The 16,534-nt window shown below is 38.4% G+C and overlaps 1 protein-coding gene across 14 annotated transcripts in view; it reads right to left on the bottom strand.

Annotated features, from left to right (window-relative positions):
- The window catches only part of SNAP91 (synaptosome associated protein 91), a 149,027-nt gene that overhangs the window by 35,829 nt on the left and 96,664 nt on the right, over positions 1 to 16,534 (bottom strand). For 6 of the 14 annotated variants that reach the window (XM_045498916.1, XM_045498914.1, XM_045498915.1 and 3 more), the window contains 8 exons: positions 11,392 to 11,406; positions 11,079 to 11,246; positions 4,478 to 4,585; positions 3,589 to 3,849; positions 3,275 to 3,352; positions 3,027 to 3,098; positions 2,506 to 2,589; positions 1,094 to 1,177 (listed from right to left, as the gene is read on the bottom strand). In XM_045498916.1, coding sequence (XP_045354872.1) covers positions 1,094 to 1,177; positions 2,506 to 2,589; positions 3,027 to 3,098; positions 3,275 to 3,352; positions 3,589 to 3,849; positions 4,478 to 4,585; positions 11,079 to 11,246; positions 11,392 to 11,406 — 870 coding nt within the window. The remainder of the gene's footprint in view (positions 1 to 1,093; positions 1,178 to 2,505; positions 2,590 to 3,026; positions 3,099 to 3,274; positions 3,353 to 3,588; positions 3,850 to 4,477; positions 4,586 to 11,078; positions 11,247 to 11,391; positions 11,407 to 16,534) is intronic. The other 8 variants (XM_045498924.1, XM_045498918.1, XM_045498919.1 and 5 more) reach the window with 4 other exon arrangements.

The raw sequence follows: 16,534 nt of genomic DNA on the forward strand, positions 1-16,534 counted from the left end.
TCTGAGGCCTCTATGATGCTACCGCTGCACTTTGTGTTATGTAACCTTCTAAGTGAAGTCAGAATGAGGTAAACCAGCAGTGTCTTTTGAGTTTGACTGATAACCTGAGCCTCAAACTTACTATTGTGGTCTTGCAAATGGCAAATGCTTTGCCTGTAAAAATAGCAATTTCTAGGTCTGGCTAACATGAAGCATACTTTTCCCTGCCTCCAAGGAAGGCTGACAGTTAGCTTTTACTGTCTTTGAGTCTTTGAAATCTTCCCTGCTATTCCATCTTTCCCATCCTGGCAATAAGCAATAACCCTAGACATCTTGTGTCAGTCTACGCCACACTATGGCCCTGTTGAACTGAGAGCTCTCCAGAAGTTTTCAGATTAAAAAACAAACAAACAAACAAACAAACAAACAAACAGCTAGTTAAAAAAAGTGGCATAGGTAGCAACAGTTTCAACCCTGGTGGAAATCTGTAACACTTTATCCTGGAGTTACAGAATCAGTTGACAAACATAACGGTATCTTTCCGCACAAATTTCTTAAAAAAAAAAAAAAATGGGCACAGGCAATACAAGATAAAATTTGCTACATAAGCATATTACCTCTTTTGTAAACAAAAAGAAATGTGATGACTGAAAGTAAGGCATTTGGCGCGCCTGGGTGGCTCAGTCAGTTGAGCCTCTGACTTCAGCTCAGGTCATGATCTCACTGTGAGTTTGAGCCCCACCTCAGGCTCTATCTATGCTGACAGGTCGGAACCTGGAGCCTGCTTCGGATTTTGTCTCCCTCTCTCTGCCCCTCCCCCACTCACACTCTGTGTTTGTCTATCTCTCAAAAATAAAATTAACATTAAAGAAAGTAAGGCATTTAAGAGCATCCAAGGAGCCACAGGGGTGACTTGTATACAACTGTGATTTTACTATTGGTATTTATACAATCTTGGGAAATAACCTTCTATTATACAATGTCTTGTTTTTCAGTTTTATGTCTCAAAAGGGAAGGAATACATGCATGTTGAAGTTTACATATCTGTAACTTATAAAAATATATCAAAACTTAACTTCCACAAAATACCATTTTATTTTAATGAATTAATTACCAGCTAGTAGGTCTGCCGATGCTGATGAACTAGAAGCAGCCTGAGGTGCAGGTTGGGGTTCAGAAGCACTACTTCCAAATGCATCTACCCATTATCCATTGTGCAGCAAAAAAGTAAAAGAGTGTAAACAGTAAGTACAGTAAGTAAATTAAGTGTTTATCAGAGAAATGCATAGACATGACACTTTGTGTGGTGAACCTGTCACCTTCAGATATATGAAATGACTGAGTCAACTGAATTATGTTCTGACCACGCTCTGAGTTTATTCTCTCAAAAAAGAGTCCGAGAATATTTCAGATTAATACCTCTTTGTAAGAGTAAGACAATTCTTCTTTTCCATTTAAAGAAAAAAAACCTCTGGACTGAATCCTGTCATCTCTTAAAATAGGATCAAGGTTTTAAAAATTTTACCCAGAGGTAATACAATAGAACTTTCCCATTTAGAACTCCATTAAACTTAGCAAAAAAAAAAAAAAAAAAAAAAAAAAAAAAAAGAACAAACTTAATTTGAGCAGCAGCAGCAGCCCAACTTGTACCTTTATACCACAGTTCAGTGTTTGTTTGCCACAAGTTTTGAGCTCCTGAATGTCAGAGACCGTGACACCATTGTACCCCTCATGGCTCATACCATGATGCTTCGGCATTCAGTGGGGAAGGTACTCGGTGTGGTTTAACTTACTAAAAATGGCATTTTAGCCTGTGGCACACACATTTGTGGACATTCATGAAGAAATCACTTCAAATCTGTACTTTTCCCTGAAATTTAATGCTAAAATAAGATTTTAAATCCATCATCCAACTCAGTAGCTTAAGAGTTAATTCAGTGCATCTCCCTGCCTTCAGATAATACACAAAGTAACGGAAGAATACATTTAAATCAGTGAAACATCTTCTGGTTCTCTGGCAGGATTTAAAACATTAAGCTCAACATAAATAAACCCTACAGAATAATGTATGGCTCTCCAGCTTATGTTTTCAGTTTGGACTGGTTTATTTGTTTTCAGTTCCAAATTATCTAGTTAATATTTACATTGCTTTTTTTTTTTTTTTTAAGAACTTAGAAATGTTGATTTAGCCAATAGATCAGGATCACTAATGAAGAACAGTAGAAGGAAATTCCAACCAGCTGATTCTACATTAGGAGGAACAAAAAGTTAAAAACACAAAGACTTCAAATGAAGAAACGATCGGTTTCATTAGGCCATGCATTGGAAATTATGGTGAGCTGATGAGAATGAAGATGATGATGGCAAAGAAATGGAAAAGGTCTTAAAAACGTAAGCTTACACAGCTGAGAGATGGAAATAACTTCACGTAGTCAAAAGAAAAAATTGATGGGATATAATGAAGCGGAAGATCTAAAAACTATTCTGAGGGGGGGGGAAAGACTCTTCACGTGGAGAGATACGCACCCCCAAAAAGGTCTATCACGCCCGAAGAGTCCACCTTTGCTGGAGAGGCAGTGGTTGCAGGAGACGGTGCTGCAAATGCATCCACTGCGGTGAAGCACACAACAGGGAAAAGGGCATGTCACCCAGGGGAAAATAAAACCACGAGCCTTGACAGATGGCTTCTCGGGATTTCATGTTTAACAGCAGGCAGTAAGACTGCAGACCATTTTAACAGTTGAGAAGAAGCAAATGGATTTAAAAATACATACTTTCCAGAAGAAAATAACATTTGACTCCTGAAACTCAGAGATTTTAAGAAGGGGGGGGGGGGGGGAATAAAAGCTGTGTCTTTTCACCAGCCTTAGATCTGAAATCAGTAACCTCATCAGTTGGTGATGAGCCAAAATGAGATTTATTTCTTTCAGGCAAATTCTGAGTTTAAAAGAACTCAAGACGAACCTGCGTGTTTTCGTATCCGCCTCTGCACACACATAACCCCCAGCAGACATCTCAGAAGGCTTGGCCTTGGCAAAAGCACTCACCGGATAAGAGGTCAGCAGTGAGAGAACTCTCAGGCACAGGAGAGGCCCCTTGTGGTGGAGAGGAGAAAGCATCTTCCAAAAGTGAAACAAACCAAAACCAAGCAGAGGTAAGTAGAAAGCTGAAATCAAAGTTAAATATCTAACAAATGCATTATCACAGGTGAGCACAGAGAGTTCAATCAAGAAAACATCTGGGAGAACTAATATATAAAAAAAAAGGGGAGGAGGGGGTTGCTTTAGATGTTTACCTGTACCAAACAGGTCTATGCTAGGAGCAGCATCTGGCTTAGGCGCTGCAGCGACTTCAGGAGGAGACTCAAACAAATCTAAGACCAAGAACACACATGCCTTTACTCAACTCGACAAAGCAGTCCGACACAGCATCACATTTCCGGTTCTGAGTGCGCACGTGGGACAATTCCGAAATAAGCAGCAAACGGTTTCTAGAAAAGCATGTAGTTTACACGGTAGTCATGCAGTAACAGTTGTGTGTGCAGGGTATCTCAAGTTATCAGAATTCAATCCACCAGGTGAAGAGAGTTCAACAACAACAAAGAATTACCACCAAAGATATCTAGAGCAGGAGGAGCGGCGGTGGTGGCGGCGGAGGTGGTGGCGGCGGAGGCGGCGGCGGTGGCGGAGGCGGTAGTGGCGGCAGCGGCAGCTGCGACAGCGGGAGCAGGAGAAGGAGCAGTGGCGGGAACCGGAGGGGCTGTGCTAGCTGTAGGGGTAACTACAGGAACACTGGTCTCAGGTGGCTTCATTGCAAAGAGGTCCAGCTCGGGCGCAGCCTCTGCGCTACCTTCGGACGGGGCAAAGGGGTCTTTTGGAAAGGAAAGTGGAGACACATACAGCATCGTAAGGAGAGAGACAAGAGAGAGGCATCACAACTAGGGTGAGAGACACCTGACACAGATATTCACACACTAGCTAGGCACTGGGCTGCGTGGATTGCATTACTGGCACTACTAGCCTATTAGCAAGGGTCAGTGGTTTGGACGTTTCTCTAAAGAGAAAAAAAACTTAGTGGGTAACACAGTTAAGAAACCGGAACACTTCAAAGTACTGTTAAGATTAGCCTCCAGTCTAGGATCAGAGATTTTTCTTCAAACCCTCAAACTGGGCAATTTGGTAGCTTTGAAAACTCATTAAAACATGCCTATATATTAGAACTCAGTGTTAGAAAGGAGTACAGTATAGCGTTGAAGGACAAAAACATTAAGAGAGCATACTTGCACTGACAAAAATTGTCAATCTTGAGAAATTGTCAATTTTGATTAAGTATGCACTTGATCGTCTTAATGTTTTAAGTGCCAGCACTATCTATTCCGTTGTGAATGATACTTGCTACTCGGAAGAGATTAAAGTTAGAAAAACATGGCCACATCTAACTATGGGAGTTTCACATGAGGACAGAGAAACAACAGACTTGCTCATGACTTTCAACCCACCATTTCCTGAACATGCATCGAGCGCTGCCGCTACGGGGGTTGGGGTAGCTGGTGCGGCGGCCCCTTCGGATGCTGCAGGGGCCTCCCCAGGAGAAGCTGCAAAGGCATCTTGGGTGCAGTTTTTAAAACAACAGAAATTAAAAGGAATAAAAAGAGAAGAAAATATAGTAAAAGAACCAAGTTAAATTGCGAAAAAGGCTCCCTTATACAACATGAATTTCTTAAAATGCATTTTTACGGCCCATGCGCTGCTGGCAGTCACAAAACAATGATTCTTTGCACTCCTTCATGTTAGTCACATGCAAAGGATACAGTGTTCATACTGCTGAGGCCTATTAGGATCCATCAGGCCACAGGATTCTCATTGTATAAGGGCTCTGAGAAGCATGTTTTATGTATCATTAGAAATTAATGGATGTGAAAATTAAAACACAAAAATAACTTTATTATGTAACTTAGGATCTTGTTAATCTTTCATGTCTAGGTAATACTTATTCACTATGTTACTAAGATGTCTCCGACTGGTGGTTTCTACCAAACATAGATGTTTTCCTTAATGCCCATAAAATTAAACATATGATGGAAATGTAAACAAATAATTCTAGTTAAAAAAATATTTTATGGTCTAGTACAGGAAAAATTACACTGTTAACATGAAAAGTTTACTAAGTACTCATAAAAGTTAAGTCTTTGTTATCCTTGAAAAGCATTTTCAGATACAAGCAAGGATTTAAGGAAATAGAAAACAAAACTAGGGGATGACACCATACTGCCTTTATTTCAACTTAAGTTTATTGCTGTTTTCAAATATTGTATTGCTCTCATTATTTGGAAAATGATCTAGTTTCAACATACTAAAAACACGGTTTCATTTAAGACTACAAGCATATTACTATTTAGAGCAGAAAATTCATTAACAAACAGGTAGCCCCAATTTATAAATATATAAATGGCTGATGTGTACAAATGGCACCCAATGTATTTCTGCCAGTAAACCATGTTAGTTTGGTAAAAAACAAACAAACAAAAAAACCCAGAGTTTTCAAAGAAATTCTATAATTTGAAAGTACAACAGAATGAGCCAACATAAATATGATTTGCTTAGAAGAAACTCCTTGAAAGTGGGGACCAACACCCATCTAGAATTGGCCACTTACCTGCTAGACTTCTCATCCTAAAATACTGCCTTCTACAATATCTACAAGTGTCCCCAAGAACACTGTTCCTCTGGCCATTAAAAAGAAATGGTCAGATATGCTTGTGAACTACTACACAGTATCTTCCCTTTCTTGGAGATTTACACAGTCAAGGCACTTGATTCTGAGTTTAACGGAGCATGTTCCAAACTGATCTGAGTATGAAACAGACTTTCCTGTTTTCCTTTCCTGAGGCCCAGCATTAAGTGGAACAACAAACATGAAATTAGACAGTTGGGTTAAAAGTTTCTTTATAAAAACACAAATATCCTTAGAAGACATAATGAGACAATCAGTTACTCATATCTTACAGGTTTATTTGGTTTGCTTACTTCCCTCAGCTACACAAGGGAATATGTTTTCTGAGCAGAGGTCAGTCAGGGGAGAGGCCAAATAATACTGGAGTGTGGATAGGCCAGTCTTGCTTCCCCAGAAGCCATGCTAAGGGTGCTGTGATAGAGAGGGCTTAGAGCAATACCTGAAGAGCTGGGGCAGAACACAAGAAAGTATAGGAGGAAGTAGGCAGGGCTGAGAGTATTTTGCCATGGGTCAGGTCAGTTTTTCTTTTTATTTCTATAAATAGAAGTGAGGATAATAATACTAGAACTAGTAGAAACAGTGATAGCTGTCCCTAGTGAGTGTTCATGTGCCAGTCACTGTGTAAATGTTTTATGACATTATTAAATTTAATTCCTATAACTATCTCATGATGTAGATTCTATTATCTTTACTCTGTAGATAAGAGAATGGAAGCTTGGAAAGTCTGAGTGACTTGACCAAGGTCACACAGCAGGCAAATGGTAGAGTCAGCATCTGGCTATAAAATGACAGAGGCTTTGTGTTAACCACTATGACACACTGTTATGAACCATGCCACATTCTACTATTTCGTGTTTGTCTGATGGAATAAACACCAGTTATGTCAGTGTTGGGGACGCGGGTCAAATAAATATCTACGGGCTTCCCTCTGCAGTTACCACTTACGTGTAAGCAGGTGAAACACATATTTGTAACCATGTCCTCAAAAGAGGTTTTTCCTCCCTGCCAGCAAGATGTGTATCTCCTTTAAATGCTTCTCCTGTTACTGAAAATTAAAGATTATAAACTCATCTATTCTCATCAGAGGTTCTCTTAAAGATAGGAGCCCAGCTGCCCCAGGTTCCGTTGGTTGTCTTCCCAGGCCAGAAGGCAGAGATGTGCATGAGTAAGACTGCAGCCCCAGCCACTGCCTGAGTAACACCAGCCCCAGCCCGACTGTAGCCAGGAAGGAGACCATGAATGAGAACTGTCCAGCAGAGCTCAGTTGGCCCTCAAGCTGTGAGAGGTAATAGAATTTTTTGTTGTTGTTGTAAACAAATTAAACTTGTTTTACTACCTAGTTTTCTTTCATTATCAAAGGCAGTATTAACCTTCCAGTTTTGAAAACTCAAGCTCTTTCTAATCAAGTTCTCTTTCCCTTGTTACCCATTTGCAGTTCATTTTTACATACTGGCTATTTTCAACCCGTGCCATTTCCTGGAAATGCATGTTCCTGCTGTTCTATAATTATGGACCCAGTCCAGGCCTTCCCCAGCAAAACAGTCTCCCAGCCACTGCTACGGACCAGTCTTTTTTTTCCCCTCTAGCAATCTAGGAAGAATTTTCTCTCAAACTTTTTATCATGTGACTACCTTTCTAAAAATTTCGTATAGCTACCATTTTCCCAGCTTGGATTCTCCCCATCTTCTCCAGTCCCATGAGCCATCTTTAAATCGCTTACTTGGACAGGGGTTTTAATCACTGTCAACAACCTGAAAGTCACCATTCCAGTCTTCCCCAAAGGTCCCAGGTTATGAATCTTACACAAAATCTAGATTCAAGTGCTTATATTTAAGTACTTAGTACTTAGTTTGTTAACCAACTTGCACAAATGAGAGCAGGCTTGTGAGGGAAGTTCTCTGGTTTTCCAGCCACTTGGTTTCATGCTCACAGACTACATGCTCCTGAAAGCTTGCTCCCAAACTGACACAGGTGACTGAAAGTGTACCCTGGTGAATGTGTAGAGGAATTAGTATCAATTAGCATTTGAGTGCTCAGGAAAAAAAAAAAACCCTGTGTTGTCACAAACAATATGCTGCTGTTGGCAAAGCATCCATAAGTGAAAAATAGAATATTTTAGAGAAGTCTGTCTTTTATTTTTATCAACATCTGTAAATTTTACTAATCTTTAAAAGTACAATACTATCTTGTAGTCTTGTTCTGTATGATCACAGAAAGCATTTTTTCCCCCTTAAAAGTTCACTTTAAAAAATAAAGTGTGGGGCGCTTGGTGGCTCAGTCGGTTAAGCTTCTGACTTCAGTTCAGGTCATGATCTCACAGTGAGTTCGAGCCCTGCGTGAGGCTCCGTGTTGACAGCTCAGAGCCTGGAGCCTGTTTCAGATTCTGTGTCTCCCTCTCTCTCTGCCCCTGCCCCACTCACACTCTGTTTCTGTCTCTCAAAGATGAATAAATGTTAAAAAATTAAAAAAAAAAAAAGTGTTTAGTAAATATAATTTTCTGAAAATGTTTTTAATGACTTACATTGAAATAACTAAAATGTTACGTGGGGTATCAATGTGAATATTTAAAAATATCAGACATTTTCCATTTTTCAAATTTATTATGAGTGCATAGAAATATCAATGTTTTAATATTTAATATTCATGAAATTAAACAATTAACTACTTCCCAGAAATAAATTTCTTTAACTTATTTCTAAAGACATCTACTTAGGGGCGCCTGGGTGGCGCAGTCGGTTAAGCGTCCGACTTCAGCCAGGTACGATCTCGCGGTCCGTGAGTTCGAGCCCCGCGTCAGGCTCTGGGCTGATGGCTCCGAGCCTGGAGCCTGTTTCCGATTCTGTGTCTCCCTCTCTCTCTGCCCCTCCCCCATTCATGCTCTGTCTCTCTCTGTCCCAAAAAATAAATAAATAAATAAATAAATAAATAAATAAATAAATAAACGTTGAAAAAAAAATAAAGACATCTACTTAATACTGGGGCGCCTGGGTGGATCAGTTGGTTGAGTGCCCGACTTTGTCTCAGGTCGTGATCTCCCGGTTCGTGAGTTCGAGCCCCATGTCAGACTCTGTGCTGACAAGCTAGGAGCCTGGAGCCTGCTTCAGATTCTATGTCTCCCTCTCTCCCTGCCTCTAACCCACTCACATTCTGTCTCTGTCTCTCTCCAAAATAAATAAACATAAAAAAAAAAAAAGACATCTACTTAATACTGCTGTATGAGCTAGATAAAACCTCAAAAGTGCATGTTTTAAAATCATGTAAACAAAATATCTGGTGCCCTTATTGTATTTAAGAGTTCTACCACTTGCCCATTTTAGTGACACAAAATAAGAAAAAAAATGGCCACACAACATGGCCCATCTCTAGATGACTCGTTATAAATCAATAAAGAACATGAAAGAAATTAGGGAATATCACTGAAAACTGTGCAACTGTGACACCTGTAGACTCCTGGCCATAAAGGTAGAGATTTTACAGCTAAGAGGTCAGGAGATAGTTTATGGAGCTATCCAGATCAGTAAAAATAATTATGATGAGATTTACAGATGTACTCACTTTACCTACAGCCAGATGACTAGAAAGGATATTGGGAAAATCACAAGGAGAGCCCCATTCTTTGGGATTAAGTTACATGACTTTCTGCAGTATTAGTCTTTTAAACTGGTATTTCAGGATAGAAATAACCATGAAAATATTTACAAATATACAGGTCTTTCTGATTGACGAATGTAGAAAAATCAGCCATAAATGATCAACACAAACAGCATAATGGCACAAAGACTATTTCAAGGAACTATATCAGGCTTTACTATTCTAGAGAGCCACGGAGGAAGCAAGATGGAGTTGACTGTTTTCTTAAAGGCACTTAAGTTCCTTACAATTGGATTGAAAAATAAAAATCTAAACAGCTAAAGGTGTAGAAATATTTAAGCACAAAATAGTTATCTGTCCTGTTCATATGTTCCTTGAAGTGTTTCTGAAAAGATGAGCGTACGAGAAACCACCCGTACCCAATACTAATAATGGGGAGGGGGGAAGGGGGTGTGTGAAGAAGTTCGTTTTACAAATTTAAGCTGAAAATTTAATTTTTGGTCTCAAAGTTATAGAGGCATAACTGAAAAACTAACTTTCACTAGTGGTTGACTACTTTCAATAAAATATGCAAGAGCCTGCAAACCCCCTTCCCCCACTTTAAAAAAAGGTTTCTCCTGCAACAGGAATGGCCTCACTGCAAGCAGCGGCAACTTCCTTGTGTGAAACAATGGCAACGGTGCTGTGTCCACCGGAGCGCTCCTGTCCGAGACAGTGCTGGCAAGCCTCAGAGACTGGGGCATGGCGGGTGGCACAGCGGGACGGGCCAGTAAGTGTATGTTCCCAGGGGAATGTATTAACTCCACGAGAGCCTGCCAAATCTGTCCCGCTGTCCCCATCACTTGCTTCCTCCAATTTCTTTACCATATTCTCAAAATGCCCCGGGAAAGATGTTATACGGTAACAAAGAAACACAAAACTATGATGAATATAACACTATTCGATGCATGTATTTGATATGAGCACTTCTCCAGGTGTGGACATTAGCACCGCTCAGATGGGAATATGTAAACACACTAGCTTCGGTCGGTTCATAAGGTCCAGGCATATTATACCGCCAGAGTCTAGGATACCTGACGCAAGCTCACAGCTGTGAGTCAACTCTGTCAGAATTTACATTTGAACATAAAGTGTATTTTCAGATGATCATTTCAAAGTCTAACCTAAACCTGTTTTCAATCAGCATGTGAGCGTTGTATCAAATGATCTCTCAAAGTTCCAAGGCCAAAGATGATCCAACTCTTTGCTTGTACAGAACAAGCTTACAGTTACAAAATGGGCGTATCCCCAAACTTTCTTCAGAGACCTCCAAATCTGAACTACTCTTGGATGACTTTTTTTCCAAATCTTAAAAAATAACTTAAGCCAGAACTTCCCCTTCCATATTCTGCAAATATGATTCGTTCAGCTAGTTTGAAGGTGGTCAAGAAGCCAAACCTAAATGTGATAGAGAGGCCTGGCACCACTCTCACATAGATGCTGCAGGGCAGGGACATACATGGGACAAGGGTTCTAACAGCAATTTAAATCCCGATGTTTAAAAACTGGAAACATCACACTGGCCTAAAGCATTGCAATCTTTGCTCTAAAGCTACTAAAATTAAGTGAAGATGAAATTGATAAAGTTAGTGTTGATAAATATACATGAAGAAACATTTAAAAAGTAAACACTCTGACATGTTGTCCTATCACGTGAACATTTTTAAGCACCTCAACTCTAAGGCAACTCCCAAACCTGGAAGGAAAAGGACAAAACAGTGATGTGACTGACTAACCTCCAAAGAGGTCCACATCAGCAGTGACAGCGGTGACAGTTGTAGTAGTTGAGGCAGAGGCTGAAGCAGTTGCAATTTCAGCAGTTGTGGTAGGAGGGGCAGGCTCTGGTGCAAATGGGTCTGAAATTTGTGCTTCAGAGGGAACAGAGGAAATTGCAGCCAGAGAATCTGTGTTGTACCACAGACAAAGAACAAACAGGAGGGAAGAGGAAAGGACAAAAGATGTACCAGGCTCCAAATCATCAAATTAAGGAAGTGATGAAGAGACAGAAGTCTCTTTTAAAACAGAAGTTTAAAATAAAGCTTTACTCACCCTCTCCCAAAAGGTCTATCGATGTCCATTATGTGTCAGCGTATGAAGAAATAAGAGAGAGCTGAAACACGCAAGCACACCAACGTCCGAGCAGGGCGAGGTACTAACTGAAGATGTTTTAGCTTTATGCGCCTTTCTGAACCATTTGTAATTAAAAAATAATGTATCATCTGTTATTATCATGGAATGTTTGAGCAGGAAGGGACTGTAGGGATCCTCTAGACCATGCTTTCGATTTTATAGGTGGGAACACAGAGAGCAAGGTCAAGACACTTACCTGAAGTCAGCACTAAACAACTTTGACAAACTCAATTTATTGTCAGATTTATCATTTCATCTGCTTTGACTGATTTACTATAGGATAAATATCAATTCTGAAGAAACTGTAGTTGATCGAACTTTATTAATCCTCTGTATCTGATGTGTCACTTCAGTCCAGAATACCACAGAATAAAGAGAGACTTTATGATAGCTAGAGTCTGACTGAAGAACATAACACATGTAGTCAAAGAACTGAATGCAAGCTTAGGAGTTAGGGAAAAAAAACCCCTCAAACTACATGATTTTTTTCTTCATAAGTTTCACACTCTCAGAGGTTTTTCAATTCAATATATAATCTTTCCATTTATAGACATTATGTGACAACATATAAGAATTATTATTTAAAACAGATTTTTTTGAGAGAGAGTGTGTGTATACATGTGAGTGGGAGAGGGGCAGGGAGACAGAGAATCCCAAGAAGGCTCCACAGACATCAGCGTAGAGCCTGACACAGGGCTCGATTTCTCAAGATCATGAGATCATGAACTTAGTGGAAATCAAGAGTCAGACACTAACCAACTGAGCCACAAAGGCGCCCCGAGAATTATTTTTAAGATGAATGTGAGAGATTGTGTGGCATTAACACTTTTCAGCCCTTCTGAGGTCTGCACTCCCTTCAGAGGTACATACTTTCTTAGTGTTCCATAGTGAGATTACAGTTGGGATCCAAATAAAAAGCCTGGGAGGGGTAATTCTTAACTATACTATGACTTTAGGTTAAACATTTAGTGTCCAATGGTATGCACATACTCCCAGTCATGTGATAAGCCTCAGGGCTCATATTTGAATTCATGAATGTTACTGGAAATTTATTTTAATCATGAAGACATTTTATCAGAAGTCATTAGTGAGCTATTTTTTTTAAGAGGCTTAAAAACATTATGAGAACTCAATAAACTAAAAGTTCTAGAAGACATTTTAAAAAACTGAGAAACATAAATTTGACATTAAAAATTATCACATTCATTTAGGGCGCCTGGGTGGCTTAGTCAGTTAAGTGTCCGACTTCAGGTCAGGTCATGATCTCATGGCCCATGGGTTCAAGCCCCGTGTCAGGCTCTGTGCTGACAGCTCAGAGCCTGGAGCCTGCTTCAGATTCTGTGTCTCCTTCCCTCTCTGCCCCTCCCCCACTTCTGCTCTGTCTCTTTCTCTCAAAATATAAACATTAAATTTTTTTTTCAATAAAAAATGATCACATTCATTTAACTAAGCAATTTCAAACCCAATAAATATTAGATAAAGCACTCTACAGATACACTAAGGTAATCAAGGCTCTACCTAACCAAATCTTATACATTTCATTACATTAGAAAATGATAACATACAGGGTACATCACATTAGAAACAGTTTTTTAATTTTAGAATGTATGCATAATGAACACCAAGCAAAGAGGAGCTATACTGATTTGGGGCTGTTAGATGATCAGGTCCCAAATCCTGAGAAAAAGAAGGTCCTTCCAATAATTCCTTAAACCAGTAGAATCAGGCCCAATACAACTGTTACTCAATAGTCATACACCCTAAAATTTTAATTGGAAACCAAAGTGGGTCATCAGAAGCCAGAAAGACTTGGTTCTCTATTCTCCTGGCATTGGTGGGACTCTCTCTAGCCTTGTTTTATCAATGGCTATTTCAAGATGCAATCTGACTTAGAAGGGCTAAGAGCCATGTGATGTTAAGTTTCCAGACCTGCGATTGTCTATGACAGGGAATGGGCACTTTATTTTGTACATTTGGTAAGTGATAAAGGAGAAGACTATCTATGTGTACTAGAAGGAGAGAAATAGAAATATTTTTTAAAAGTATGAAGATTAAGGAGCACCTGAGTAGCTCAGTCGGTTAAACGTCCGACTCTTGATTTCAGCTCAAGTCACGATCTCACAGTTTGTGGGTTCGAGCCCCTGTGTTGTGCTCCTTGCTGGTGGGTACAGAGCCTGCTTGGGATTCTCTCCTTCCTCTCTCTCTGCCCCCTCCCCTGTTTGTGTGCATGCGCTCTCATTCTCTCTCTCTCTCTCTCAAAAAAAAAAAAAAAAAAACCCAAAAAACAAAAACAACCTTAAAAAAATTATAAAAGATTAAAACACTAGTTCCTTGCTTGTGACTACTGTTTTTTTCAGATGGAGGGCTATAAGACTGCTTGCAATATGATTAAAGATAGAGAGTAAAATTTCCTAGGAAAATTTATGATGATTAAACATACTGGGGCATTACTGATGCTGAAAACTTTTGCCACAGGTTTTAGTCTCTAAAATCTGAATTTTCTGGAGGAAATATAATTTATGTTACTTATTTCTTGCTTTATGCAAAATTTTCCCTACTATAAAAGAAAGCCCTACTTTAGGATGATGGGAATAGTTATTATTCTCAAAGCTACCACTTTTTATAAGGGATTAAACTATACAAACCCTTGCCCCAAAACCCACAGCAGCAGAGTTCAATTCACTGCAAGTACTACATAATCAGACATATTTTTTTGAACTAAGAAAATTACTAGAAAATATTCACTGTAATTGAGGAAACAGAACTATAACCAAATTAACAAGGAAATCTGTATTTTGCAGTGATATGCAGCTAAACTTCTTAGGTTACTGTAAAAGATTAAATGTATTAATATATTTAAAGTGCTCACCCATGCCTGGAGTGTATCAAATGCTTGTTAATGATAACAATAGCAATAGCTAATATTTAAGTCAAATTATAATTTTCATTACAGAAATATGAATTTCAAAGCTTCTATAAATCTTTCTGTGCGTGTGTGTGTGTGTGTGTGTGTGTGTGTACAAGGCATGTTTCCTAAACAGCCCATAGATATGCCTCTCAGATTTAATTAGCAAGTAAATGGTAATATAGGTCACCAAAATTGCCTATACTATGGCTAATATTCCCCATGAAAACTATTAAAGTCATATTACTGCATAATAATGATGAGCCTTCAAATGCACGTTGGTAATTAATTTCTATTAGGTTTCTTAATTCTAATAAAACCCTAGCAGTAATTCTGTATTTCTCAAAAAGTTAGAAATTTCACTTCAAACATTTATAATAAGTAATGATCTGTTTCCCACTTCTAAGACACACAGAAATACAACATACATATTCACTTGTTTGTGCTGAGAGATGAATTTATTATGAAGAGAAAAACACTCTCCTTATTACGGGGCCAGAGGCAGAGATTACAAAAAGCTCTATCTTCTTTCAGTCAAAAATGCTCACTATTGGTCAACAGATGCAAATCTTGTATGCATTATTTAACTTAGGTTTACTAAAATATGAATTTGCTAAAATTTGGTTGTCTCTTACACCAACAGAAAAAAATACCCTCGTTACAAGATATCCCTTAAAATGCCAATATTTATCAGTATGTATAACCTCCAAGAGAAATTCTTAAACATCTGACGTGGCCATGAATGCTGGAAAGTGAATCCTCTTACTAGCATTATGGTCAGATAAAAATATCCAAATAGGTCTAAAAGAGTTTTAGAGTTTGTATTTTACTGTCTGGTTATACAAAATTAAAATGTGCTTTAATAATAGTAGTGACCTGATTTCATCGAACAAGACTGAGAAAGTGATTTTATTTATTTATTTTGGCTCAAATGAGCCAAAATATATTTGTTACAATTTAGCATCATGTTCTACTACCCTGGCATATCTGTAGGATAAATGCAAACTGAACATGACTAATATTACTCCATTTCATTTTATGCAAGTTTACTTCGGTGTCTTAAGACTTATAATTTTTACTATTTTGCTTGGGAATTAGAGAATTTATTAGTATTTTTCTCTCTAGCTGATTTTTCTACTGCTATGAAATACTGTAGTCATAGACATTTTCTTGAGACAGAAGACTAATGATGTCTAATTATCAAAAAGTGACCATCAGGTCCTGAGCCAAGGTTCTATTAGCCTGGAAGGTGCTTTGTACTATATAAAAAGTGTTCCGTCTGCGCCAGCAGATAAGGAAAAGAAAAGCACCCCTTTTTCAAGGATGAAAAGGGTCACAGCTTGAATAGCAGACAGTGGGCTGGATTTTAGCCCCTCTCATTCTGCCTTTGAGCAAGGCACAAACTGCATGTCCCTCCTGAACAGCCCTGACTAAAATCACACGATTCTGCTTTCTTCTTTATCCATTGCTATCTTAATGCTTTGGTCTTCAATGGTCACTTATTTCTAACAAGTAAAGGCTGAAATGTAGTCTCATAAAATTGGTTATTATAACTATTCTTTACAGTATTGTGTGTCTTAGCAAAAAGTGCTTGAAGATGGAAATGAATAAAACTGTTTCAGTGCAAGTTTAAAAGATCTCATCTAGCTTTTACTTTTTACTTGGCATTCTTTTGGTGCAAAATTTAAGAAAAAGAAAAGGAAAAAGAAAGAAAGAAAGGAAGAAAGAAAGAAAAAGAAAAAGAAAAGGAGAATTTCTCTTCAATTTCATGCCAAAGAATAAGGTAAAAGGAGATGGTTTATAAGGTTTCACTGGTTATTCATTAAAGTTCTAACTCGGTCACTAAGTAAATGTTTGAGAAGTTCTGAAAATTAACAATGTGAATACATACTGATTTAAATAGTTGACAGAATTAAAGAGTTATTATATTCATATAAAACCGAAAAATTTTCGTATAACCCCACAAATTATAATTAACACTAAGTTTTAAATTATAAAAATTCTCTAAAAGCCATTTACAAGAATTTATGACATAAAAAGTCTGATTTAAGGATATGGATTTGGAGCATTCTTAAGTGAACCAGAAAACACAATTGATTGTATAAGATACTGTGGTAATGAAAATTAGTAAATTGAAAAAATCAAAAATTTCTGAAA

Source organism: Leopardus geoffroyi, chromosome B2, assembly GCF_018350155.1.
Source record: "Leopardus geoffroyi isolate Oge1 chromosome B2, O.geoffroyi_Oge1_pat1.0, whole genome shotgun sequence".
Lineage (NCBI taxonomy): Eukaryota > Metazoa > Chordata > Mammalia > Carnivora > Felidae > Leopardus > Leopardus geoffroyi.